Source organism: Equus asinus, chromosome 13, assembly GCF_041296235.1.
Source record: "Equus asinus isolate D_3611 breed Donkey chromosome 13, EquAss-T2T_v2, whole genome shotgun sequence".
NCBI classification, from domain to species: domain Eukaryota; kingdom Metazoa; phylum Chordata; class Mammalia; order Perissodactyla; family Equidae; genus Equus; species Equus asinus.
Window position 1 is genome coordinate 28,718,597 of NC_091802.1, and position 26,307 is coordinate 28,744,903.

A 26,307-nucleotide genomic window follows, 5' to 3' on the forward strand; every position below is an offset into this window, starting at 1 on the left:
AATGGTCTTTCCGTTAAGCAGACCTGCATAAGAATCTATAGATTATTTAATGCCGGGGGTGGCTGTGGAGTAAAATAAAGGAATCTTTGTGCAATGCCAGCCACAGTTCCCTCACTCTTTCCCCAGTCAGGCGTTTAACCTAACTCTTTAAATCAAGCTCTAATGCACCCCATCTGTGCACTGGTTGTAGCCAATGAAACTGAAGCCTATGCTGACTTTGGCCTGGACTTGTGAATGAGCCTTTCTGCCCCAAAGGGGCAGGAAGGAGGACAAGAGGCCGACAAAGTCTTCTTTGCTCATCATTTGTCTTCTCCCAAGGCTCAAGCTCCATCCATCTGTTTATTTGATCATTTACTGAACTCTTGCCATGGGTCAGGTTCTGACCCAGAGACACAAAGTGAGTAGGACATGGGCCCAGGTGGAGAAGGATGCGTGAGAGCTCCTGTGAGAGAGGAAGGAGGTGAAGAAAATGGGCTGCACTTGGCTCAGGCACAGAGGCCTGAAATACCCTTCTCTGTACAGTCAGGGAATGTTGCTTAGTTCCAAGTAGTTGAAACGTAAAGCAAGGAACTGGCAGGAGACCTAACTCAAAAGCTAGGTTCTGCCAGATCGTCCAAGGCTCTGTATATGAGGCCAAAGAGACAAGACATCGAATTTGAAGGCCATTACCATCTCTACACAGTTACTTTTGCCCATCTTACAAGGCCTAGCTCAAATACCACCTCTTCCAGAAATCCTTCTTGAACACCCTCAAAGTAATTGCTCTCTCTTCTTTGAGCTTCCAATTTGAGTTCCTGGACAACTTGTATGAGTCTCAACTTCTCCTTCCAGAGATGACTAACATCACCTACTTAAGGCTTCTTATGAGGGTTAAGTGAGATAATATTTATAAAGTGTCAGGTAGCAGTTTTTAGTACACAGAAAGTGCTAAAATACATTTTATTATTACTTCAATTTCTTATGATACATAGCACTTCTTCCTGGTATTAAAAAGATATCTTGGCTTCCACTTTCTCTGGAGATTTCCAGAAATAGGACAACTCTCATTTTCCCTCCAAGCTTGCAGGCCCCCTTCCAAAGCAAAGAGCATGGACTCCTCTCTTCCCTCACTGACACAGCCTCTCCACATCCAAACTTCCAGACTCAAGGGACTCTCAAAAGATTCAAGATGAATCTGAGACAAGATGAGTTAGTTGATAGAGAAAGGCACTATAATAGGCTGACTGGAACATAAATAGCATCAAGGCGAGTAATTAGCAGAAACCTAGAGAAGGGAAAGTAGGCTGGAGGCCAGGACACTGAGGGCTCCAGGGTTCAAGCTCTGTGGTAACCCTAGACCCGGGAATAGGCCTGGAAGGAGGAGTTCTGTCCTCAGTCCTGATTTGAGAACCCCCACCACCACAGACGTGGCTGTTCAAGCAACCGTCTTCACTTCCTGTCAAATCAGCCATCTGGACAGAACTGTTCGATGACAGTTGATGGTCCATCCCTTTCCGGCTGGGGCTACCAAGTCAGAGGCAAGGAGAGTGGTGCCACCTTTTCTAATAGTTCTTGTAAACAGATCAAGAATGCTAACTTTTTTTTTTTTTAGTCTGGGTCTACATGAAAATTTCTTTTTTTTTTTTTTTTTACTTTAATGGCATGAAGACCAGGTTCTGAGGAAGGATGCTTTTTAAAGAGAAAAGTCTGCCATAATCTCTTTCTCCTTTTTACGAAGTCTAGTAAAACCTGTTTCTCTTCCCCTGGGAATTTAGGGCCAGGAGGGAGGTAGCTCCCCTGGGAATGCTGCCTAAAAGAGATAGTTCCTGGACTACACAACTGGGATGTTGGGTTTATTTAATAATAACCACTCTCACCCCCAACTTTAGGAAGCAGTTGCCAAGGCTTCTCCGAGAAAATAGGGCTCCACTCTTTCTTCTGAGTGTGATCAAATGTCATGCCATATGACCTCATGTAGAAACCTTGAAGGTCCCCACAGGCCAGTGGGTCAGCTCTTCACCAAGCCACTTTTGGCCTTCCCCAAAGGCCACCCACTTTAGTAATTCAACAGTCTGGTAACCTTCCTGGGGGCTTGGAAGGCAATATCTTCTCTCATCTCAGCTAACAAACCTCTCCTACAAGATATCCTGCTCTCCTCCCACCACCTGTCTTAGAACGCACTTTGTTCATCTTCCAACCTAAGCCAAGCAAGCCAAGCAAAAGGCTCCCATCACTCCTCAGCCCCTCTCCCCTCTGGCCTGTGAGCCACAAGCCCCTACAGCTTCCAACAGGAACGATATCTAATTTCCAAAATTAAAAATTAAACTATTATACTCCTCCTCCAACTGAAGTTATATCTCAGTTGAGTGAGATAGCCATGCAAGTCAGCCCTCCCTGGGAGAGCCTGCAAACCTCTGCAACCTTAGGAGCCAGAAGCGCCTTCCCCGGGGTAGGCAAGGAAGGTCTGCAGGGAACAGGTACCTTGGAAATGAGTTCGTCATGATTGGCCAAGTGGGCTCTGCAGTGAATGCAGCTGTAGGTCCGGTGGCAGGAGGGCAGATATGCTTGGAAAGTCTTGGATCTTGTCATCTTCACCATTGGCGCTTCTGTGTGTGGGGTGAACTCCGGGGCAGCCCACGAGGCACTCCCACAGGATGGGTCGCACGGGAAACACCGGAAGACACAGGTAAAGGCCGTGGTTTGGCAGAGGGTAGGTGTGGGGCAGGCTCCACACACTGGTGATGTTTCCAGAGGAAGGACCCTCAAGCAGAGGTCTAGGGCTGGTTCTCAGCAGCCTGCAGTACCAAGATAAGGTGAATATCATTAGCTGATGGAGCTGGACTTCCTGCAAAGCAAGTAGAATCCAACTGTCACCCAGAGAGACGGCAACACATACAGGATGAAATGATCCCCTCCCAGTTTCTTGCACTGTGCCAAGATGCCCAATGAAGGAGAAAGAAACCACTGGGGATCTTTCCAGTATGGCTGGTGTTTCTAGGGTTGGAGGTTCAGGATCAACTCAGGGCTCTCAGCAGTTACCATAGGTACCTACCACCGATATCCAGCAAACTGGCATGAGCACCATTCCTAGGAAGCCTTAGAAAAGGCCAGGCTGAAAGATGTGCTACCTACAGCCCCGGAGCGAGGGGAACCCCCTAAGAGCCCCTTCTCCTGAGCCAACCAAGATAAATGGCTAAAGGAAAAGGAGAAGTTCAGCCTCCAGAGGTTCACAACATCAACAGTCACATATGGATTTCTCATCCATTTCCAGATGCCAGAGTCCTCCAACACTTGAAACCATCACCTGCAGAGGCAACAAACCCCACAGTGCCCTTTGCTTATGGACTAAGCAAGGGATACAAAGGTTCAAGTTCCCATCCAGCAGGGTCCCTCATGGCGAGCCAGCTCTTTTGGAAGAAGTGATTCCCTTTGCAATACTTTCCCCAGAAGTAGATGCTCAGCATACGTATGTATGTATATATCTGTATACATACACATATATACTTTTTTTTTTGAAAAAGTAAGTGAATGAATGAAACTAGTGGCATAATGTTACCAGAAATTCTCCTCAACCCCTCAGACTTCCATTGCTCATCCCACAGTACCAAACATCTCTCCTACCATAGCCTCAGCTCTTTTATTCTACTGAGAACCAAGGACACTGAGAAAGTGGGGTGGCTCCCAAGGTACATCCAAGTAAAGGTCTGAGGACAAAGGCTAAGGTCTAAGACTCACTCTGCTTCTCTGTGGCTCACTTGCCTGAGGCTTCTGCACCTGCCTATTCCCTGGACTTCACTAACGGGGGGTGGCGTTTCCACTTGCCTACCTCCCAGGAGAACCAGAGTGTTAATTAACGCCTGCGTCATGCTTTGAAGATAAAATTATTTAGAGAGACGGGGGAGGAAGACAAACAAAATCAGATCTTCCTTGCTGGATTATGTCTGGGATCCACCTGGATGTTTAGAGAAAGCCTGCAAATCATAGTCCTATTTTTCCTCTAAACCTCACTGGAACCAAATTTTCCAAAGGGAAGCTGCCCTCCTTCCTGACGACCTTCCCACCATAGCAGTCAGTGAAGGCTACTGTACCCCTGGGACTCTGTATATCTTCCTGAGTGGCCAACACCACTGGCCAGCACTAGGCTGAAGGACAACTGTGTTTATTACCCTTTACCCTGCATGTCCCTTCTGCAGCCCTGAGCCAAGCAGGTTCCACATCCAGGGCGACCAGTTACACATGAGATGTCCAACTGATGAAGGAATTCAGACCTACAGGGGCCCCTACAGGCATAATGTCTTTCCTGCTCAGTCTCCCACCACTATTTTTAAAGATGTGAAATCACAGGTTAAACTGAACATCACAGAAATACTTGAAGGATTTGGAGGTGAGAATTAATTTACCCAGCTTTGCCTCAGAGTTATGCCTGGCCATAACAGGAGACGAGGAAGGAAGATACATGACCCCTTGGATCCAGAGCCCCTTTGTCTCGCCCTAGGCATATTCCGGTAGTGGGCAAGGCGAGTGGTCAAAACAAAAGCCTATGGTAGACCAATGCTGTTGGCTGTGCAAATGTTACAGGTGGTAGAAAGAACCAAGTGCCCTACTTGGGATTTCCTAAAATACCCTTAAACTTCCCAATACTCCTGTTTCACACTCAGGAAGGACAGTATTTCCAGGAAAGGAAGGGGTGATAAGGTAAGGTAAGGCCTAGGAAAGACAGAGGCAGGCGGAATGAATGGGAGGCTTGCCCCAGGCCACCTTCTGAAGCCCACAGCCTTCGCTGCCCAGTGGGGAGCACTAGGAGCACTGGCCCCATCGGTTTTATACAAACACTGAGGGAAGAAAAGGAAACAATGAGCCCTGGCTGCCAGTCTGGGTTTATAGAGCAGCCGCAGAGTCTGTTTTCTTATACATGCAGACGGCTTCCAAATTATGCATTTCCCCAGAGTAGAATTATTTCTTTCCTCACTTCTCTTCTTTAGGAAACCCAAAAAAAGTTCACAGGCAGGGGTTTCTGGTTATACTCAGCTTCAGATCTGAATCCTAAAACTTACTCAAAGCTACCTTCTGAGGAATAAGCATTTACAGTCTGTATTAAATGAGTGTGTCACAAAAACATACACAGGCACACACATTCATCACACACCATAGCACAGAACTTGAAAAGACAAGAGAAAAATCGACCACGTAAGCAATATCCCAGGCTGCCTGGTGCTAGAAAAACCCTGGAGAGCCTAGACAGCAGGCATTAGACTTTGCTCCTCCACAGTCACTCTGCTTCTCTCGTTCTTTCACAGGAATTGACAGGCATCTGAAAGGTGACTCCTTCCCTGAGAAGAAAGGGAAGACAAAGTGGCTTGCTGAAATATGCATCTTGTTCAACTGGTACAGAGCAAACTAGGAGGAATGAGAGGGGGTAAGTGAAAGCAAGGTAAAAACAGATCAAGAGAGGGCCTGTGTGCCTGAGAAGAAAGGAGAGAGTGGGCTGAGTGGGAGAAAAAAGACCAGAGCTAAGGATCGAAAAACCATCACCTATTACTGTCTTCTTCCCTCTTGAGGGAAAAATTTTAAAGCTGCTTCTTTGAGTCGATTCTTAGGAAAGAAGATAACAGAGATGGATTTTTTTTTTAAAGGAAGAAATTACAAGCATTGGGCTGCAGAACTCACCACATTTTAATTTTTGGACTTTTGTACCTATTAACGGGACCACAGGCTGCATGGGGCTTCATGACTCCAACTCGTTGAACATATTGTGGAGTCCAAACTGATTTCCAACAATACTCAAATGAGCTTGATATTTGAAAGCCTCAGGGCACACGTACAAATTAAACACCATTTTAAGCGAAGTAATAATCCATCACAGTGGAAATTAAAGGAAGATTTGCTACCACCCCCAGCTGGCTCCCGCTGATCAGCACGGAAAGAAAAGATGTGAACTATTCTGATTAAAAGCAAAGACCTTAGATACAGCACTTTGAGAGCCAAATGCACAGGGAGCATACACCAAACCCAGCTGGCCCACCTAACAGACAGGCCTTTTCCACAAGAAGCCACAATTGCAGCTGGAACTCAAAGTCGAACCTTCTAAGTGTCCCCAGGATGGAGGGGGAGGAGGTACAGAGTCTTCAGGTAAGCTACGAAGGAATCTGATGAATGATGTGGGAAACAAGCCTGCACCGCCACACAGAGTCACAGAAACTGAGAGGGTAGAACCCACTAGGGTATGTAACACCTCCACCCACAGGACAGGACCACCCCTAGGGGTGCCTCTGTGTTGTCGTTTTTGTGGGGTGTTTTGGTGAAGGGCAGGCAAAGACTGCCTGGAAAAGAAGTGGACTCTGCAATCACAAACCAGTTCTACTCCTTTGTAGCTGAGTGACTTTGGGTAAGTTACTCAACCACTCTGACTCTTAGCTTCCCAAGCTCTAATAATACCAACCTACATAGGGTTACTAGGATTAAAAGAGATGATGTAAGAGCATATACAGTGCTGGCACACAGTACACACCAAAACTGTAGCTATCATCATTATTTTTAGTGGTCAATGAAAAAAAAATTCTGCTGCTTAAAAAAGAAAAGAAAAAGGCAGCCTGAGTGTTCAAAGACAGACACAGAGTTTGCCTGCCATTTGTTAGGACCTCTAACTTGTCTTCAAGCATTGCAGGAGATGGCACTGTTGAGATGACATCTCTTGAAAACTACAATTCTCTTCTCAAGGTTAGACAAGATGGTGATAACATTGGAGGAACCATAGGAGTGTTCCCCTAATTGGTATTAAGGTCCTTCTAAGAGGTGGCTCCCCCAGTGGCCATGCTCCCAAGCCCTAAAGCGTTGCCGGGAACATAGCACTTCCAATTTACACAACCCTGGCAGGCCCCGGAGCCTCTTTTCCCCCTTAAATCTACCCTCTGCATTTTAGCCAGTGTTATCTATTTGAAACGCAGATTAGACCATGTCCTCACTCTCATGGCCTTTAGAAAGTCAACACAGGGCAGTGGTTAAGAAGATAGGTTCTGAAACCAGACTCAGGGGTTTCAAATCCCAGTTCTGTCATTTACTAGCTTTGTGACCTTGGACAAGTTACTTAACCTCTCTGGACCTTGCCTTCCTCATCAAAAAATAGGAACAATGATATCTTCCTTTTAGGGCTCATGTGAGGATTAACTAAGTTAATGCATATAGAGTACTCAGCATATGTGCCTGGCATGTAGTAAATATACAATAAATTCTAAGTGTGTATTACTGCTGACAACCATCTACAACTGACACTCTTAAATGGCTTCAGACTTGTCTCTACCACCCCTTACTCTGTACTCCATTTATTGTACTGACATTTAAGGATCTACCGTGTGTCAGGAACTGTCTTAAGTTCTCAGGTTTGGCAACCAAACTCTTTGTAGTTCCCCCTAATACACCACACTTGCATGGTTTTGTTGATGCCATTCCCTCAGCCTGACACACCCTTCTCACTGCCCCCTCCCCAGGCCCTTGTTTGTCCATTAAGACTCAGCTCTAATGCCACCTCAGCATTAGTTTATTGGCCCTTCCTCTGTGCTCACCTCTATCTTAACACTTACCTACTGAAACTAAAATTGTCCCTTCCTGCCTCTGTATCCTCCACCAGAGGTAAGCTCCAACAGCAGGAACCACATTTTAGTCATTTTTGTACCCTCTGAACTCAGCAGCACAGGGCACACAGTAGAGGCCATCACTGAACTGAGTTCCCTCTGCTTCACACTGGGCTGCTGACTAGACCAGTCCATCCCCCTGTATGGCTAGCAGACATGATCGAGGCCTTCCCCCTTCAAGTAATGAGGCAGGAGGCAAAGTTACTCTGGGCCCCCAGGCCCACATGAAATCATATTCTTCCATGACAGCCCCCACTCTGATCCCATGCCGAGATGCCCAGAACTATGGTTCTTCTGCGCTACAGATGAATTTTTAAGTCCCGGCTGTTGACCAAAGGCCTGTCGTTGGCATCCATGCCCACTCTTTACATTTGTGGGGTCTAGGTTAAATAGATAGATAGATACATAAAGAGATAGAAAGATAGATAGACAGGGCTGATGGAGTAACAGCTTAACCATATTCCACCTTTTCCGTCTCTTACTTATTGTAGGAACTCTTAGCAAGCCTGAAGAGGGCTTTATGCCAGCTTTAAGGACAGGAAGGTGGCAGCATGACTGAGTAGCCACGTTCTGTTCCACCATGGGCAAAGAAAGAGGGAAGCCCTGATTGGAGGCAATAAATAGGCGATGGCAGTGGAAAGGGAGGAGGCGAGCCATTTCTGGGACTGGGAGACAGAAAAAAAAAAGAAAGAGATAGAATGGCTGTGGAAAGCCTTTACCCCAAGAGGACTGTCCTTCCTCATTCCTAGACTCACCAGAATCCGGAACCCAGGCCAGGGAGCAGAGACCCAGTCTCCCTGGACTGCCAAATAAGAGAAGTGGGTGGCAGTGGAGTCCACTGGTGAGGAGTACGGGGTCTAGAGGCAGATGGACTCGGATCAGTCTTGGTTCTTCTCATTAGCTGCATCACCACTGGCAAGTTGCCTGAAAGGGCCCCACAACAACAGGGCCCACCTCATGGAGGAGACTAAAGAACCCAAGAAGATAATGCAAGTGAAGCATTCAGCACAGCACCTGGATCATGGTTAGTACTCAATAACCTTGATTACTAGCAAGAGAAAAAGCGCGGGAATTGATCCTATTCAGAAGACCCAGAAGAGGAGTGCTCCTGTCTCCCAGGTTGACTCATGGTGGTTAGAGGGTTAGGGCCTACATTAATCCACTTAAAGGTATACTGTGGTTCAAGGAGGTTTTTGTGGCTTAGCTGGGGATCTGACATTATTGCTATGTCATTCCAAACAACAGACCAACCCCATCACTTAGTGCAGTGGAAAAGTGACCTCTGCAGTCTCCATTGACCCTACTAATCCCAGGATGGGGCCACTACCAAAAACTTTACTGAAATGCCCCTATTAAAACTGCCACAGTGGGGCCAGCCCGGTGGCATAGTGGTTAACTTTACACACTCTGCTTTGGTGGGTTCAGGATTCACAGGTTTAGATCCCCGTCATGGACCTAGTGCTGCTTGTTAAGCCACGCTGTGGTGGCATCCCACATAAAGGGGAGGAAGATTGGCATAGATGTTACCTCAGTGACAATCTTCCTCAAGCAAAAAGAAGATCGACAACAGATGTTAGCTCAGGACCAATCTTCCTCACACACACACACACAAACAACCCTGCCATGATATGCAAGACACACAGGAAAATCAATGCCATCGTTTCATAATTACCTACTGTATAGCACTGGACCCAGATAGTACTTCAAATCCGCCCAGTTATAATCAAAACCAGCTTGGATATCCAAGAAACAACTCTCTTTCATAAACAAAACTAACCATTCATCTCTCCTCTGGATACAGGGCCTAGTCTTGATTTCAGGGGGATTATCTGTCAGATGATAATCCTATGTGATCTCTAGGATTCCTTCAGCTCTTAAAGTCCTGATTCCATGTTGTAATGTCTCTGCCAGCTGAATCCTGGCCCAGGGCAGAGTATCCATCTACCAAGCTTCATTCTAAAACCTTGATTTCTGTGAGGTCACAGAACATACCAGTCTCAAGGAGTTCACTCAGAGACGACTGCTGGACAGTGCCTCTGAACGTCTGTTAGCACAGCAATATATTTACCACATGGCCCTTAGTTCAGCACTTTGCCTGGGGAGGCCCCCATGTGAGGCTTGCATCTGTTAAAACATCTGCACAGAGAAGAGGCAGTTCCCCCTTGAACATCCCGAAACTTGCATGTAATTTACTAGATATTAGATAGAAGTAGCTATTGCTAGCTGGCTATGAAGAGATCAGATATTCCTTTGGGTTGTTTCTACCATTTTAATAAAAAATAATGTAAAAAGCCCAGACTATGTATCTGAAGATAGGTTACCAAGGACTTGGCTAAAGTTCACCATTGGCTTCCTTCTTTTTCTTATACAACTCTAAGCTCCCAAAAGGATATAAGGGGGCTTACAAAAATATAAATAATACTATTAAAACAGATTAAGAAATTAGGGGAGGAGGAACAAAAGAACAAAAGGAGAGTTAGGACATAGAAATGAATGCTATTTAAGTTGCTAATTATTTACTGAATGTCAATTGCAAATTTGGCTTTGAGCTCCCCAGGAACCAAGGCAGAAAAGAAAGTTCTAAGGTTTATATTTCCTATAAAATAAAAGCATGTTGTTGCCCAGGATATAGATTTTTCTGAGAGACGTTTATGCTCTGGATGGTCGAAGAGGAGACATCGAAAAACCCAGTGGACAAGATCCCCAGCACACCCCAACAGTTCCTACCATGTAACCCTCTTACAAGGCTGTTTCTTAGAGGTCCCTCCATAAAAAGGGACAGCACAACACCAAAAGTGCAATTCAGTAAAGGGGATTCTACATGGGGTCAAACCAGGGCAGCCCAAGAACATGGCTTTCTGATGGTCTGGCTGGATCCAGTGATACAGACTCTCCAGAGGCATGAAAGTGTTACAGAACCTCCTGGCAATGCTCCATGAATATCATTTATCACAACCAGGCTTTTGAGTAACAAAAATATGGGCAGCCTCCAACATGCCAAGCCCAAACACTAATACTTTTGAATGCTAACACTATTTGGCCCCGTGCTGCATTCAGCTCTCTCGTGGGCTGCTTTTCCTTGAAACTCTCCCTTATGGACCTCATCGTGCCTCTCTCACCTTTTCTCCTATCTCTCTGACTGAGTCTCAATCTCTCTGGCTGCTCTTCTTCCATCTTTCTCCTCCTTGGAGGTGCTCCCACCATGTGCCTGACTGTCTGCTCCCCCTCATTCTCATCCATACCCTCAAGTCTTCTAAACCTCTGCCTCCCACTCCTCAACCCTGGATCCCTTTCAAAAGGATGCCTCTATTTGGTTCCTGGGAAGGCCCTTCAAACTAAACTCATCCAAAGCCAACACCATCTTTCCCCTTTCCCCTGGTTCCTATCATCTTCACCCCAATTCTCTTTCTTCCTCCTGAAGGCCCAGTTGTCCAAGCGGGAAACACCCATTATTCTCTTCCCATTCTATGTCATACTTCATCTGTCCCCTAGACAGTTGGTTCTACCTCTGAAATCCATCCTCTCATTGCCATCCTCACAGTACAGCCAACAGACTATGTGAGCCCCATCCTCTCTCATCCTGAACTACTGTGATAGCTTCCTAACTAGTCTCCCTGACTCAGCTCTTACCTCTCCAGCCCATTCTAGAATTCTATTTATACAACACAATCTGATCACATCTCTCTCATGTTTCAAAACCTCCAGTGGTTTCCTGGCAGCCTATAGAACAAGGTCCGATCCCTCGGGCAGCACCGAGAACTGGGCCTGATTCTCCTTATGTTCTCATCACCTTCCCACCTCACTCCAAACATTTTTCCCCAGCAGACTAAGCTCACTCACTACCTTTTCTCAAATTGTTTCAGCCTCCTCCAGCACCTTAACCTATCTTCTCTGCCTGGTAAATGCCTGCTCATCCCTCAACACTCAGCTCAAATGAGACCCTAAGCAGAGATGGTGGGCCCCTTCTTCCAGCGTGCACAAAAAACATTTTTTCTCTGGAATGGCCTTTATCACACTGTTCGTGTGTCTGCCTCCCCACCAGACTGGGAACTTCTGCAGTCAGAAGTCCAGTTTTATACATCCTCTTGGCTTCCCCAGGACTCCTGCTGTCCAGAACACTGGAGATTCACAATAAATGTTAACTGAGTGAAATGAGTGACCATCAGCAAAACCGTGCTGCCCTATAAAGCTGATATTTTTTAATCTCATTTACTTTGCTACTATCCAGTACATTTAAAATATCTCATTCTGAGCATTACATGAGACTCACACCCTATTAATGTTCCACAAAGTTAAAAAGGCAGCAAACTCTTGTGACCTCAACTCACTTGGGCTGGCAGAAGGAGTCTGAAACTAGGACTGTGGAACCGCATCTCCCGTGAGCCACACCACACAAACCTCTGATGGGTTTACCCGACTGCTCTCTGATGGAAGAAACGTTTCCCATTCCGTCTCCCCTAGCCCTTCACACCGTCTCTGTGTGCCACCTGGGGCAGCTTTCCAAGAGACCCTCCCCAGGTTGGCACTGACTTATGGACCCCCTAGAGAAACCCTCAGACTGCCAATCCAAGGACTTTCTGTCTCCGAGGGTGGTCCCCACAAAACTCCCAGGGCAGTCTGACCTGCCGCTCTAGGCAAGACTGAGTCAGACACACGAAGTGTCAGACTTGGTTCAGGCCAAGAAAGAAAGTGTCTCTTGACACTGCCTCTACTCCATGTGCAAAAGAGGGCCAGATTTGCCTTTTCCTCCAGCCCCCAGAGACTGCCTACCCTCAGCATCAGCCCTTTGTTTTCTATTTGGCCATGCTCAGAGATGATAATCCTGGTTAAAATAAAACAAATACATTTTTCCCATCATCTGGGAAACAGAGAAGGATCGGGTCCATTCTTCTGACCCCAGACAGGGCTATACTTGAACTTTCATGTAAAACCACCGTTTAGAAGACCTATCAAGAAGAAAATGTCTTGGAAAGCAGGGAACGAGATGTGGCCAACCTTCAGAGTTACTTCACCAGGAACCCTCTCCTTCACCTCCTCTAGGCCCCACTGAGTCAAGTCCCCTATTCCACATGCGTAACACTCATCGCAGTTGTAGTTTTACTCTTATGGAGGTAATTATTTGTCGTCTGTGTCTCAGACACTCAAATATCAAATACTATTTACGGAATAAATGGATGTCTTTTGGACTATGGGCACCGTGTGACCTTGATTTCTCTTTAGCTGCTGCTCCCCCAGGGCACAGCTGGGGCCCCAATTAGTTACAAACCATTCATCCCAAATCTGTCAATACAATTCCGTTGTTCAGCTGTCAGCATGCCTTTGGCTTTCTCACTTTAATCTCCCAATTCAAATAAATTCAAAACTCTAGACTCTGACATCTGTGGCTGGGCTCCCTGCCTTTCCACAACTGGAATTTGGAAACTGAACTTAAAACTCAAGAGCAGAAAAGGGGAGAGGCACTTTCAAAAGGATGCCTGTATGTCTAAAGGCCCAGCCCTCACCAGCCCAAAGAAGGATGTATTTTCTTCTAAGAATTATTAAATTGTCATCTACTGTTGCCATTTACTAAAGGAGAGGAAAAGGAGTAGGGTGGGAAAGAGAGGTTGATTCTAGAGCAAATTTCTGCATTTCTCCTGTTATGGGAATGGCAGATAGATTATAATAAGAATTACAGTCTCTTTTCTTTTCAGGCCTGGAACATCAAGGGGAGCCAGGTATGTTGCCAGTGCAGCTTTTTTTTTTCATGATTTATGAAACCTCCACAAAGCTAGTTGCTTATGGGTCAGTCTTCCTACTAGATTGTAAGCCATTCCTGGCCAGAGACTGTGTCTAGCTAATCAGCCCTCATACCCAGCCCAAAGCCTGGCTCTCGATAAGAGCTCAGAAAGTACTGGCTGAAGGATGGTGGGAAGTGAGGGGAGGAGGTAGGGAGAAGTCATCTGAGGCCCTGCAGCAACTGTCAGTAAGTTTCCAGGACTTTATAATGTATTAATTTCCTATTATGGGCCCATGAGAGGCCAGGTACTTGATATGCATTATCTCAATTAATCTTCACAACAACCCAGAGATACAGGCATTATTATGATTACCCCTGTTTTAAAGATGAAGAAAAAGCTCAAGAGAAGTTAAGCAATTAGTCCAAGGTCAAATTGCTCTTGTGCTGGAAAATACCAGAATCAGGATTTGATCCTGGACACCACCACCTCCAACAGATCCTTCAACCCAGACAAGCCAGAATAGGGTCTAAAGACGTGCATCCTTGGTCCTTGAGCCTCCCAGAGCAACAGGGAGAATATCTCCCAGAGGGAGAGTCTAAGTCAACTAACTATAATGCAAAATGAAGATGTCAAATTCTCTTAAAACACCTTCAGATTCTCAGGGTTGGCTTAGTGCTTCAACTTTTAATTGCAGAAACCTGAGAAAACACCTGAGGGAAGGGAATAACTTGAACTAGAAGGTGGGACGATAGATTAGGCACAAGAAAAAGCTAGTTTTTGGCTCTTGTTATTTCTTCCTGCTAATGGGATACTCAGCTTTAAGGCTGAAGTCTCGTGTAAGGATGGTTTTTCCCCTAAAATCCTAAAGGAAACAAATTAAGAATCATGTAAGCAAAACTAAACAAAAGCCGTATTTAATTTATGTTTACATAATACACATGTTTATACCACTAATACAGCAAAGACCAAAAGAGAATTCATTTCTACTTTTGGTCTATTTGGCAATGGGTCAATTTAGGAAGGAATCCCCAACAGATAAAGACCAAAGCAGGAAAAGAAGAGATAAAGGGGAGGCAAAGATAATGGATGATACACAGGAGCAATACAAATAAAAAGAAGAAAAGTGGCAAAAATAGAGCAAAAGAAGGAGGCCAAAGGTCAAGGATGCTTAGTAGCTGGTTTCTGCCAGGGACATCAACCACCTCAGTGATTTCTGCACCTCAGGCATGTGTGGGGTGGGCTGCCTTAGAAAGGCCTGGGAAATATTTTTTGGAGTTGTTTCTGTTTGCTTGCTTCTATTAGATACTCCATTCTGAAAATTCTGATTTTGTAGGCCTTTGGTGGGGCTAAGGAATTCTTATAGCAGCCACGTTTGAGAATCTTACTTTTGTGTGTGTGTGTGTGTGTGAGGAAGATTGTCACTGAGCTAACATCTGTGCCAATCTTCCTCTATTTTATGTGGGATGCCGCCACAGGGTGGCTTGACTAGCTGCGCTAGGTCTGCACCCGGGATCCGAACCCACAAACCCCAGGCCAAGGACACAGAGCGCGCAAACTTAACCACTACACCACCAGGCCAGCCCCTTGATAATCTCACTTTTGAAGACTCCTATTACCTATATCAATTAGCCATTGTCCACAGCTCTTCCTCCTCAAGAGGTCTACTGTGAAAGGAAGTCCCAGTCCACTTCCACAGAGTTGCTCGAAACTGCAGGAATGGCAGCCCAAGTAATATCCCAGCACTCTCCTTCCCACTACTGAACTACTGAACATTCCCCATGCATTGCCTCTTATGTTCATACCTCTGTGCCTTTGCACATATCGTTCCCCATGGAGTGTTTCTACATGTTTAAATCCTCTTCATTCTTCACAGCCCCATTCTAAAATGCTCACCCTTCTTTCTGTATCTCTGTAACGACTTTAAACTCCTTCTACTTGTACTCTGGTTATCAACACATATGCCTTAATCACTCCTATTTCAGCATATGCTGTTAGGGGCAGGGGCCATATCTTAACTCATCTTTATCTCCCAAAGGTCTTATTATCAGTTGAATGATTATCACCCAGAAAAATAAAACAAAACCAAGGTTGAGTTTCAGCCCTAGGCCAGAGGTTCCTCTTCTCTAGCTCAAAATAGGAACCAAAATTTTCCTGACTCAGGCAGGATATGTTCCAGGCCTATTCTGTCCTGCCCCAGGTACTCCCAACCAGAACACCACTGGAAAACAAAACAAAACAAATCATTAGGAAGGTTAATATTTTCTATAACTAAATTTCATATCAGACAAAACAAATTTTATTTGTTTATTTATTTCTTCAGTCCAACCAAACTCAGCCGCTGTTCACACCCAGAAAACCCTGTTTGAGCCTCAGTGGCACTGATCTGCCATCTGGATATCAAGCCTTCCTTTCCTGGCAAGAAACAGACAAGGGAACTTCAGACCCCAGAGGTTAATTTCACTCTGAGCTGGCAATCTAGTTTCAGATCAAAGCCATTAAAAGTCTAGACATACCACATTCTCAAGACCACCGGGGGAGGGCTGGCTGCCCTGCGGCCCAGGAGACAGGAGAGCACAGTGCTGCTGGCCCAACCAGGAAAGGGGAATGTGGGTGGCAATTTCACACCTCACTGGCAGACTGCCTCTTTGCCCCGTCACTGAGAGGAGCTAGGTTTTGCCTAGTATTGAGACATTATGGGTTGTTTAGAGTTTTGGTCGAGAGTTGGTATTCTTCCATAATGTACACGAGTAGAAAGAGCCCTGGGCCTGAGAAACAAAAGATATGGTTTACAGTCTGTGCTTTGCCCTAATTAGCTCTGTGTCTTAAGCAAGTTCTTTTGCCTGTTTTAGCCTCGATGTTTATATTTCTAAAATGTAACATCTAAAATAGATTTTATTTTTATTTTTGCTGAGGAAGATTTGTCCTGAGCTAACATCTGCTGCCAATCTTCCTCTTTTTGTATGTGAGCCGCCACCACACCATGGCCAGCAACAGATGAGTGGTGGAGGTCCATGCCTGGGAACTGAACCCAGGCTGCTGAAGCAGACTGTGCAGAACTTAACCACTAGGCCACCAGTGCTGGCCCTAAAATAGATTTTAATACAATCCAACATACATCTAATTAAAAGAGTTATAAATCATTAACTTGAATTAGAGAAAATAAAAATTACAAGGTCAACACTGGAAAAAATTAGGATGCAGGGCCCTACAGTTGCTAAAGTCAAGCCACAGATTTGGCTCTGTGCTTCCTGGCAGCCAAAGCAAAAAGAAAAACATGATCAGTTATAAATTTCCAATTGTCCACAAAGAAAAATCATACCAATTCCTTGGGAGAGGCTAGGCTTTTCCTGGGTTTTTGTTCCCAAAGAAATTTCTCCAATTAACTTCTTAATGGGGACAGTAAGTGAAGTTGTAGATAAAGTCTTCAACAATATAAACCCTTATGAGAAATGCAGTAGGAAATGATATGAAGCTATTTCAGACAGTGTCCCTCCGTGAATGCAAAGGGCAGGTCACTAAAGTTCACCTCAGTAAAAACAGTTCTGGAGGGGCTGACATAACACAGCCCAGGTATGCAGCTCTCATTTGGCCCTACTTAATCCAAGGACAAAACTAAAAATGGCCAGAGGAACAGGTAGACAACACGTCCTTCCAAAAGCTTCTGTAAATATTACTTCTTCCACAGGGGTGTTTATTAAGAGTTGAGCAGCAGTTTGCGCTTAGGTGATTTCTAAATTCCATTCCAGTTCTGACAGATCTAAGTGACATTTTTGGTCTTCATTTACTTACACTAATTTAAGATTTGGTAGTTTTTCCCCTCTTACTGCCCATGCCCAAATCAATGAATTGGGAATTCCTGCCAGTCAGAGAGAGGAGGAACCTAACTATCAATTTACTGTTAGTGTTAATAGCTAACACCAAGGGCTCACGTGCCAGGCTGTGCCAGTTTCCCCTTGCATTCTCTCACTGAATCCTCCCATCAACCCTGAGTGATAGCAACTATCATTAGTCCCATTTTACAAAGAAGGAACAGAGATTTAGAGAATTTTAGCAAATTGACCAAGGTCACAGAGCTAATTATCCAGATCTTTCAGGTTCCAAAGCCCAGGCTCTTAGTTCTACTTACAGTGCCTTCTAGTATTAATGAAATGTGATTACTGGTAGAAATGCTTATGTTTGTCAGAACAGTGAGGCCTAGAACAAGGCTACTGCAGGAGGCAGGAGTTGTTTATTAACAACAGCACAATAACAATGGAGCCTTTAGAGACGTTGGTGACCTATAAAAAGAATAAAAGCATGAAAAATATTGTGAAAAGCAGGAATTCCAAAAGAAAGTAATTCCAAGAGAACACTATCCCATCCCAGGAAGAGGGAGAGAAAAATTCTTTTCTTTTTCTTCTCTTGAAAATAAAGTATTATTTCCTACTCTTAGAGACTCTAAGTCTTGGCTGTCTTTAGTCATTCATTCATTCATTCCACCAACAGATAGACATGTATCCAGTGCTACCCCATTCTAGCCATTAAGTAGACAATGTATTTCAAGATGGTATTGAAGTGCTTTGAAAAAAAACAAAGTGAACAGGATTAAAAGACATGAGGTTGGAAGGGAAGAGCTGTTCTAGATAACTGGCAGGGAGGGGCTCTCTAAGACCCAAATGAGAGAAACCCATCATGCAAAGCTTTGGAGAAAAGGCATTCTGGAAAAAGGGACTACCAGTAGAAAGGCCCAATGAGAAAAACCAACCTCTACGTTTTAGAAACCTCAAGAGGCTGATGCATTTGGAGCCGACTGCAGCAGAGTGGACCAGATGATGAGCGGTAGAAGAGGTGGGAGAAGGTGGGGGACGAGGGCAGGCCGTGCAACACCTACAGAGAAAGGAGTTGGATTATGTCTGAAGGGCAATGAGAAGCCACTGGAAAATTGTAAACAGGGGAGTAGCCTAAGCCGATTTACTTTTAAACCCTCCAGAGCTATATTCACAACACGCAGGGAAATTTAGGTAGGTGTGATCCTCTAAAGATGCAAGTATGTATCATCTTTTGTTAAGGATAATATCACTGAAAAAATGATCAACTCTAAAAAAGACACCTTTAGCCTGCAGGCCCTGGCTTTCCATCATTGGAGGCTAAAGTTCAACAAGATGCTTCCTTTTCCAGAGCTTTAATACCTCTTCATGCTAAAGGAATGCAATTGTCAGAGCACCCAGTGGTTTGGTTGACAGACCCCCAGGGAAATGCCAAGAAAATTTACGAAGGAAATTGATCCTGATCCTCCATTTGAATCCCACCTGAACATCTCTTCCCTCTGCTTTTCCTATCCCAGGATATCCTATCCTTTGCCATCCTTTTGCTGTCTTCCTTTTTCCATAGGCTCAAAACTAAACATTCTAAATGTGAGCTGCTCGACCAAACTGAACAGTATTAAAGTTAATTTCAACAATCCTACAGTTAATGTGGCCATATAAGGCATACCTTTGGCAGGAAGGACCATAGTTGAATTTGAATTTGGATAATTTAGAGTTCTTTTTGAAGCTAAATTGCAGCTTTGATTAATTCAAGGAAATTTCTTTTACCAATATGTTGGGACGCAATTACTAAGAGAGAAACATCCCACATGTGGATGCATCAGGTGTGTGTGTATGTTTGGCCTGAAGGTAGAGAGAGAGGTGACAGCATCAGAAACCAGATGACTAACAAGATCCACCTGCATACAGGAGCAGAGATGTCGCCACAGGAAAGAACCAGGGTGAGGTAGGCAAGGAGGTGGTGGAACTCGTGCCTCTTCTTACTAATAACTTTTGAGAAACACCTGACTCCCTACCTCCCCAAACAAAAATAAAATCACCAGCCTGCCCTTCCCCCAAACTACACGGCCTGGAATACCCAGATACTAGACAAAATCAACCTTTTCTGCTGGCCAATTGTTAACACCCCAGGCATGCTGGTTGTGTTGCTGCCTCAAAACCATTAAAATCATTCAAACAGTGAAAATTCACATAATCTGTGAATAGTACAGCAAACTCGTCAGCACAACTCACAACTCCAAGCCCACGTACCAAGAAACGAGAAACATCCAGTGTACAGAACAGTGAACAGCAGCTCTCAAAGGGCTGGGGCTGGGGCAGGATGGTGGGAGGGAGGGGGGCTTGTCTCTTATGGCCAAGGCTTCACAGCAGCTGAAAACAAACAACACAACACCTTTAGACTTTTCACATCGTAGGCTTTGAAACTGACACGAGAGAGCTTGGGGTTACACAGCATATGGGCCACGTACCTGCCTAAGGCTTTGCACTTCATCTGCAACTTAATGGCTCTCACTTTTCATTGCCCCCCCATTCCCACCAGATCAGGGTTTCTTATCAACCACCTGCATCACAATGTCATGGCCCACTTAATCAAAATGTGCCCCACTGAGGATAAGCATTTCCAGAGGGGACTGACAAACTGCATTTTTTAAAACTACCAGGTCATCTTTAGGCACATTTAAGTTTAAGGACCTCTGCCCTACAGCAGTATTTCTTAACTGTGGGCCATGACCTGTTTGGTCAAGAAATCAAATTAATGGATCATGGCCAGCAGTTGAATTTTTTTTAAGTAGAAAAAATTATAAATAGAGCACACTGCAAGCAGTGAGGGCAACTGTTGTCTCCTGGAACTTATTGGAGTTCTGGACCTCTGCACAGTGATGTGAAATGTATTCCTTACTGCAGATCCCAGTCAAAGTTTGAAAACCCCTCCCCTAGAGGGAAGGAAAACAGTATTGTTGTGCACGGTGTTTACTTTCCATTTTCCACCCCTAACTCCAAGCTTCTTGATTTTAGTTCAAGCATAAGATATCAAGACAGATGCTACAAATACTGTTAACAAATCCTAAACTGATAAGGCAAAGCCAAACTCAGGAGGGGGATGAGCCCAAAGCCCCACTCTACTCCTGCCTGAGACCCTTATCACAAGAGCTGGGGATAAGGGACAGTGCCAAAGGGAAGTTTGTACAACTCTCCTCAGGCTGGACCTGTCCCTTAGTAAAGAACTTTTAGCTACTCATATCACAGTTCAGAAGAGTTAAGATGTTCCTCACAGGGGTCAAGACTCAGCCACAGCATTAAGTGCTAAGGAAATGAGGGGAGGAATGGACAGCACTCAGGTTCGGCCCACCTTTGCAGTCCTGTCACAGTGATTAAGACAAAGGAAAGCCAAGGAAGGGTGACTCCAACTCCACTGATCACAAAGCCCTGAATTCTCAATACCAAGAGAGCTCTGAGGAGCATAAAGCACATGAGGTCAAGACCCACCCCAGAACCAGTGACATGAGTTACCCTGGACAAGTCACTTAACTTCTCAACTCCCTAAGTTCCTTGCACTGCTAATGTTCTGTGAGCGAGTGGGGTACAGGGAAGCAGACAGCTCTCCCTCCTGCTCAATGCTCTAGGACAGGGAGCCCCATCTTGCACATCTTGCTGGACCAGAAGAGAGGAAGGGCAAGGAAAAAACGATGAGTCCCTAGCTGCCTCGTTAGCCTTTAGACTCACCAAAAGCAAGGACTCACTGAAAACAGCCTCAAGACTCCAGAAGAGCAAATTGACAAGGAGGCCAGAAAGCAAAAACCCCAGCAAAGCCCAGGACCAGTTTCCTGTGCCATTCACAGCGTTGGGACTGTGGGTGGGAGGGTCAGCTACATGCAGGACGGAAAACGGAGGACACTCACTCACTTGGCTTAAGATCTTGTAAGATGAGAGTGAAGTCAGAGGTGGCAGTCTCCTGGGCTGGGTCCAAAAGAACAGGTGGTTCTCCCCACCCCCAAACGGGAGAAAAGCCACCACTTGGGTAAAGACACCCTGAGGAGGTCAGCGGCCAAGGAGGGTGAACTTGAAGCAATGAGAGGTCGGGGCTGCCTCTCAGCGCCAGTTTCTGGGAGGCACTCGCTGGAGAGGCCCCCACATTCCGTCGGGCAGGAGAGAACTGGCGCCCACCCCCTTGGCAAGGACACTGGGGAGGCGCCGGAAAGCGGCCAGGCAGGAACTCGGCTGCGGTTACCTCGGCCCAGGCCGGCCAAGCGCTCCTGGGAGTTTTCGAGGGCGGCCAGTCGCCCATCGGCGGGGGCCCCGAGGGAGGTGCCCCCGGATCCAGTGTCTCCAGCGGAGAGCCAGCATCACCGGAGACAGAAAATGTCCGAAGCCCCCACCCGAACCCGCGGGAAGCAGCAGGGACCGGGTCTCCGGGTCCCCTCGCCAAACCGTGCACCCCAGACTTGCCGGACTCCTCGCACAGCTCCCGGGCCCCGACCCGGGTCCACGCGCCACCCCGGCTCCCTCGGCGGCCAGCCGCTGGGGCCCGGCAGTGTTTGTAAACAAACCGGTCACGTGGCCCCGGCGGCCCGCTCCCCGCCCCCTGCGCCCGCTGCCCCCACGGGGACCCCTCGCCAGACCCCGCCTCGGCCGCGCAGGGCAGAGGGCGCCGCGCGCTCCGCCGAGCCGGGCTGGAGGGGCCCCCGGACCCGCGCCAGCGTCCGGTGTCCGGTGCCCGCGGCCAGGCGCCCCGGCTGACAGCGCGCCCCGCGCCCACGCGCGCCCGGCCCGCGCGGAGCTCCCGCCTGGCTCACCCGGCAGCAGGCTGCCCCGTCCGGCCGGCGCTGGGCTCGGCTCCGCGGGGGTGCGCTGCAGCGAAGCACCGCCCGGCTGGCTCCCGGGCTCCCGGCGCGCTCTTAAAGCCACAGTCTCCTCCACTGCCGCCGCCGCCACTCCGCATCCCTCCGGGTCGGGGCCGGGGGCTGCCCTGTGACGGACGCGCCCCCTCGCCTATCCCCTCGGCTCAGCACATAGCAACACGCTGCGGGTTGGCTCGGCACGGCCACAGCCCATCCGCGCCGAGCCAATCAACGGAGGACGGAACTCCGCCCCCCGCTTCCCCTACCTCCCACCCCCCACCCCTCTGCCCTGGCCGGGCTTGGGTGCAGGGAGTGTGGCGAGTGCTGGGGCTGGCCCGGCGAGGCTCGGCCAGCGGAGCCTGGCTAAGCAGGGCAAGTGGCCGGGAGAAAAAGGAAAAAGGGTGATCGGGATGGGTGGGCTCTCAGCGCCTTGGAGGAGACCGCTTATTGGGGTTTGGGGTTTGTTGCCAGGTCAAAGCTGGGATTCCCAGAAACTGGGGTAGGGAGGGGGAGGCTTTATAGCGCTTCTACTTAGAGGACCAAGATAGTAACTCCCTCTTTACACCTTAGCCGTCCCTAACCCAGAGCCCAAGTTACCTGAAGAGGCCCTCAGGACCCGGGACAGTTGAATTTAATAAGATAGTGCCAGCCCGAGCCGGCCCAGCCAGGCCCTACTCGGAAGCAAGGCATTTCCCCTCCTCTGCTCTGCCAGTAATTTCGGTGAGTTAAAAGCAGGAAAGAGGCCTTAGAGGGATTGGAAGATGCCCAGCCCCCTGTGGTTAGCCCGGGAGAGTAGGATGGTCAGTGACCAGAGGGGAGGAGCCCACGTTCTGGGTCAGTGAGGTGGTGCTTTCCAAGGAAGGGAAGGTTAAAAAATAAGCCCGAGGCAGTCAGGAAATCCAGGGAGGCACCAGGTGGGTGGAGTGAGGCAGACTCCCAGCAGGAAAACAGGTCAGTTTGAGAAAGAATACCGACAGGGTCAGGCGAAGAGAGCAGCCCAGCCGTTTCACTGGGCCACTGAGGTTCTGCAGTTCCTCAGAGAGCAGCAGGAAACCCCATGTTCCATTGAGCAGCTATCAGGATGCCAGGGGCTTCTAGAGGTGCAGCTGACTTCAACCCCCTTCCACACACTGGTTTGCACATAAACCAGGAATGGTATTGGGGTGGATCCCCAGGTGGCTCAAACTTTGCCTCCAACTCCATCCAGCTGTCTTTAAAACAGATTTGATTCAGTTAATGTACATTGCATTCAAATTGTATTCAGTTATTATACATTTCACGGTTGGATGTGAATCCAGTCCTAATGTTAGGAAAATGTTAGAAAAAACAACAAAAATACCTCAAATACATCAGTATCATACATGTGTGTCAGTCTCAAATTTGCACTTTCAGTGTAAGCAAGAGCACCACGTCACTGTTCACAATTGACAAACTTGGAAAGTCTAAAACGGAAGGAAATGCTTTTCAGATAAGAAAGAATCATGAACAAGAAAAGCTTAACACTTAATCCTTAATCTAAGAAGATGTGATGGATTCTTTAGATTATCAAGAGCTTGATTTCTAGCCCTGATCTGCCTCGTGGGCAAATTTCTTTGTCTCTCTAGGCCTTGGTTTCCACGTTTTAAAACAAAGAAGATTGAAATAGGATGATCTCTAAAGTCCCTTCCAGCTCCAAAATTCTAAGTAGGGCCAGAAAGTCAAACTTGTTACAACATTTTAGAGGTATTCTCCTAGTGAATATTTCTGTCGCCAGATCACCACTCCCAAACAGTAGATGCTGCATTCATTTAACACCCTAGGATATTGGTATGTTATGTAACAAGATTGGTGGCTACTGTTTCTGTTTAAATAAAAGATAATGTTAGCTAAGGAGGACAAGCCTGGCGTAGTGGTTCAGAGGGAGATCTGAGGACCCCTGCAGGTCTGCTGTGTGTATGCAGGGGACTGGAAGAAGAAACTGGACTGCAGGACGAGGAGACAATAGAACCAGCCAGCTAGCCAACAAAAAAATATTTCGTGAGCCTGATCATGCCTCCTCCCAGTTAAAAGAGCCAAGCATTGTGCGTTGCTAGACGAGAAAGTAGAAGTAAAAGTAATAGGTGAAATAAAGTAGTAGAAGCAACTTTTCTTCCTCTCTGAAAGCAAGCACCTCTAATTGCCTCTCAGTACATATTTACTCAGTGCCTATTACGTGCAGAATTTCCTGCTTGACGTGGATGATAGTACTCAGAAGAATCTACTGAGAAGAGAGAGGCTGAGGCCAATGGAGAGTGTGTGGAAATGGACAGATATTTATCCTGTAGGGCAAAAAAGAGATGGAGAGATGTAGGGAGAGATGTAAACAAATTTGTTCAGATTTAGCCAGAGGGCTGGGCTCTTTTTTGAAAAACAAAAAACGAAAAACAAAAACCCTTGGCAGTAAAAGCTTGAGAGATTCCTGGCCTCAAAAACAGGTTATCAACCTTGCTTTGTCAGTGGCACTGTATCCTTGTCTCCTCTGTGTGAGGCCAAATTCATTCCTTCCCAAAGCCTTTGCAGCCATTCTTTTCCAGCATCCTCTCTCTCCAATCCCATGTTCCTACCATGTGCCACATCACCGTCATTACTACTGTGAAAAGGGTCACTTTTATGTGCTCATCTTATTCAGCGTCTTTAGTATTTGACGTGATTACATCTTTCTTTCCCTCACCCCCACACCAATCCATCAGCAGGTCCTGTCAGCTCTCCTTCAAAAATATGTATTTGCTCTGCTCACGTCTATCTCTGCTGCTACCACCCTGGTAGGAACCAACAGCATCTCTTGCCTAGAGTAAGCAACAGCCCCCTAACTAATCTCCCCGCTTCCAATGCATTCTCTGTACAGCAGCCAGATGGTACTTCTTCAAAACAAACTCCTTCTGAGGGCCCACAAGCCCTGCTGACCAGGCCTGCCAACCTCTCTGGTCTTCCCCCACGGCACCTTTTCTCATGCTGCTCCACTCAAGCTAGCTGCCTTACTGTTCCTCAGACACCCAGATACACCCGGCCTCGTCCTGTTATATTGTTTGTATTTTACTGTTCCCTCCACTGGAACACTTTGCCCCGGAAGGTTGCCTCCTCATCCATCACTTGATTCTCAGGTCAAATGCCTCCTCCAGAGAGGCCCCCCTGACTACCCAATCTTGCATGCCTCCCCAGAGTACTGTCGATCATACCTTCTGCCAACTTATGGTCTTCATAATACATATCACTCTCTGAAATTCCCTTGTTCATTTATTTACTTGTTTTCTGTCCCATCCGGCTCTAAAGTGTAAACTCCAGGAGAGGACCAGGGACCTTGTCTGTCTTGCTTCCTGTTGTATCCCCAGTGCCAAGAACAGTGTCTGGCACTCAACGAATATTTGTGGAATAAATAATGGAACAAATGAATGAATATGCCCACCACCTCCCACCCTTGTCCTTGCAGTTTCTTTCACTTGGATTGTTATTCTCCCCTTCACCCCCCTTCTCTCCCGCTCTGTTCTTCCCTCTCTCTTTCCATCTCAAAGCCGTTTGCTCGATGACTCAGTCCAAAGATCACATCAAATGTCACTCCTTTGGAGGAGTTTCCCCTAACCTCCCTAAAAAAAAATTAAATTTTCTCTTCTCAGTATCCTCAGTAACACTTTATTCATAGCTCTATTGTATCACTCAACACTCTGCACTCCCTATTAAGAGCTATCAGTTACCATCCTCTCTGCCAGTCCCTCCTGGGCTGGAACCTTATCAGATCGTCTTTGTATTTTCAGCACCTGGCACATGGTGGCCCTCCCCCAAGGTTTATATCTGAGTTGAATCCAGTAGGGATCCAAGCAGGAATGGATAGGGTCTGTCCTCAGAGTATACTGATCAACAGATAGCAGTCTTACTTTGTACTGTGACATTAAACCTGAAACTTAAGGATATTCTGCAATAAAAGGGGCAACCTACATTTTAAAATCACAATACAATGGAAACTTCCTGGAGGCTAAAGGTTATAGGCTCTCACACTACCGTACCGCCTGGGAAGACGTTGCCCTCTGCCTGTGTCGGGAGGGGAGTTGCTCCTCCCAGGCCTGGCTGTACCCCCTCCTCCCACTTTCTCCCACAAGTAAAGTCCCATGACATTGCATCAGAGAGGAGGGCCTGGTGCCACCTTCCTGCGGACAGATCATGGTAACAATGCTTTGTTTCTGTATGTACAATAAATGCTTTCTCTGATCTTTGTCCAAGTCCCGCATTTTCAGTCATGAAAGTGGCTGATCATGTCCTTTTCAGACTGTAAACCGGTAGGGGCTGTGCCTCAGCCCTCCTGAGCATACCCTAACAAAACAGCTGCTAT

At 46.7% G+C, this 26,307-nt stretch overlaps 1 protein-coding gene across 11 annotated transcripts in view; it reads right to left on the minus strand.

The window, feature by feature from the left end:
• The window catches only part of YPEL2 (yippee like 2), a 61,493-nt gene extending 38,802 nt beyond the window's left edge, over nucleotides 1–22,691 (minus strand). For 2 of the 11 annotated variants that reach the window (XR_011493738.1, XM_070482876.1), the window contains exons 1-2: nucleotides 21,924–22,135; nucleotides 2,461–2,774 (exon numbers count right to left, since the gene is read on the minus strand). Coding sequence is in view for 9 of the 11 variants with exons in the window: in XM_070482876.1 (XP_070338977.1) it covers nucleotides 2,477–2,774; nucleotides 21,924–22,069 (444 nt within the window). In the remaining 2 variants the exon portion in view is untranslated. The other 9 variants (XR_011493739.1, XM_044744366.2, XM_044744365.2 and 6 more) reach the window with 9 other exon arrangements.
• Nucleotides 22,692–26,307: the final 3,616 nt, after the last annotated feature.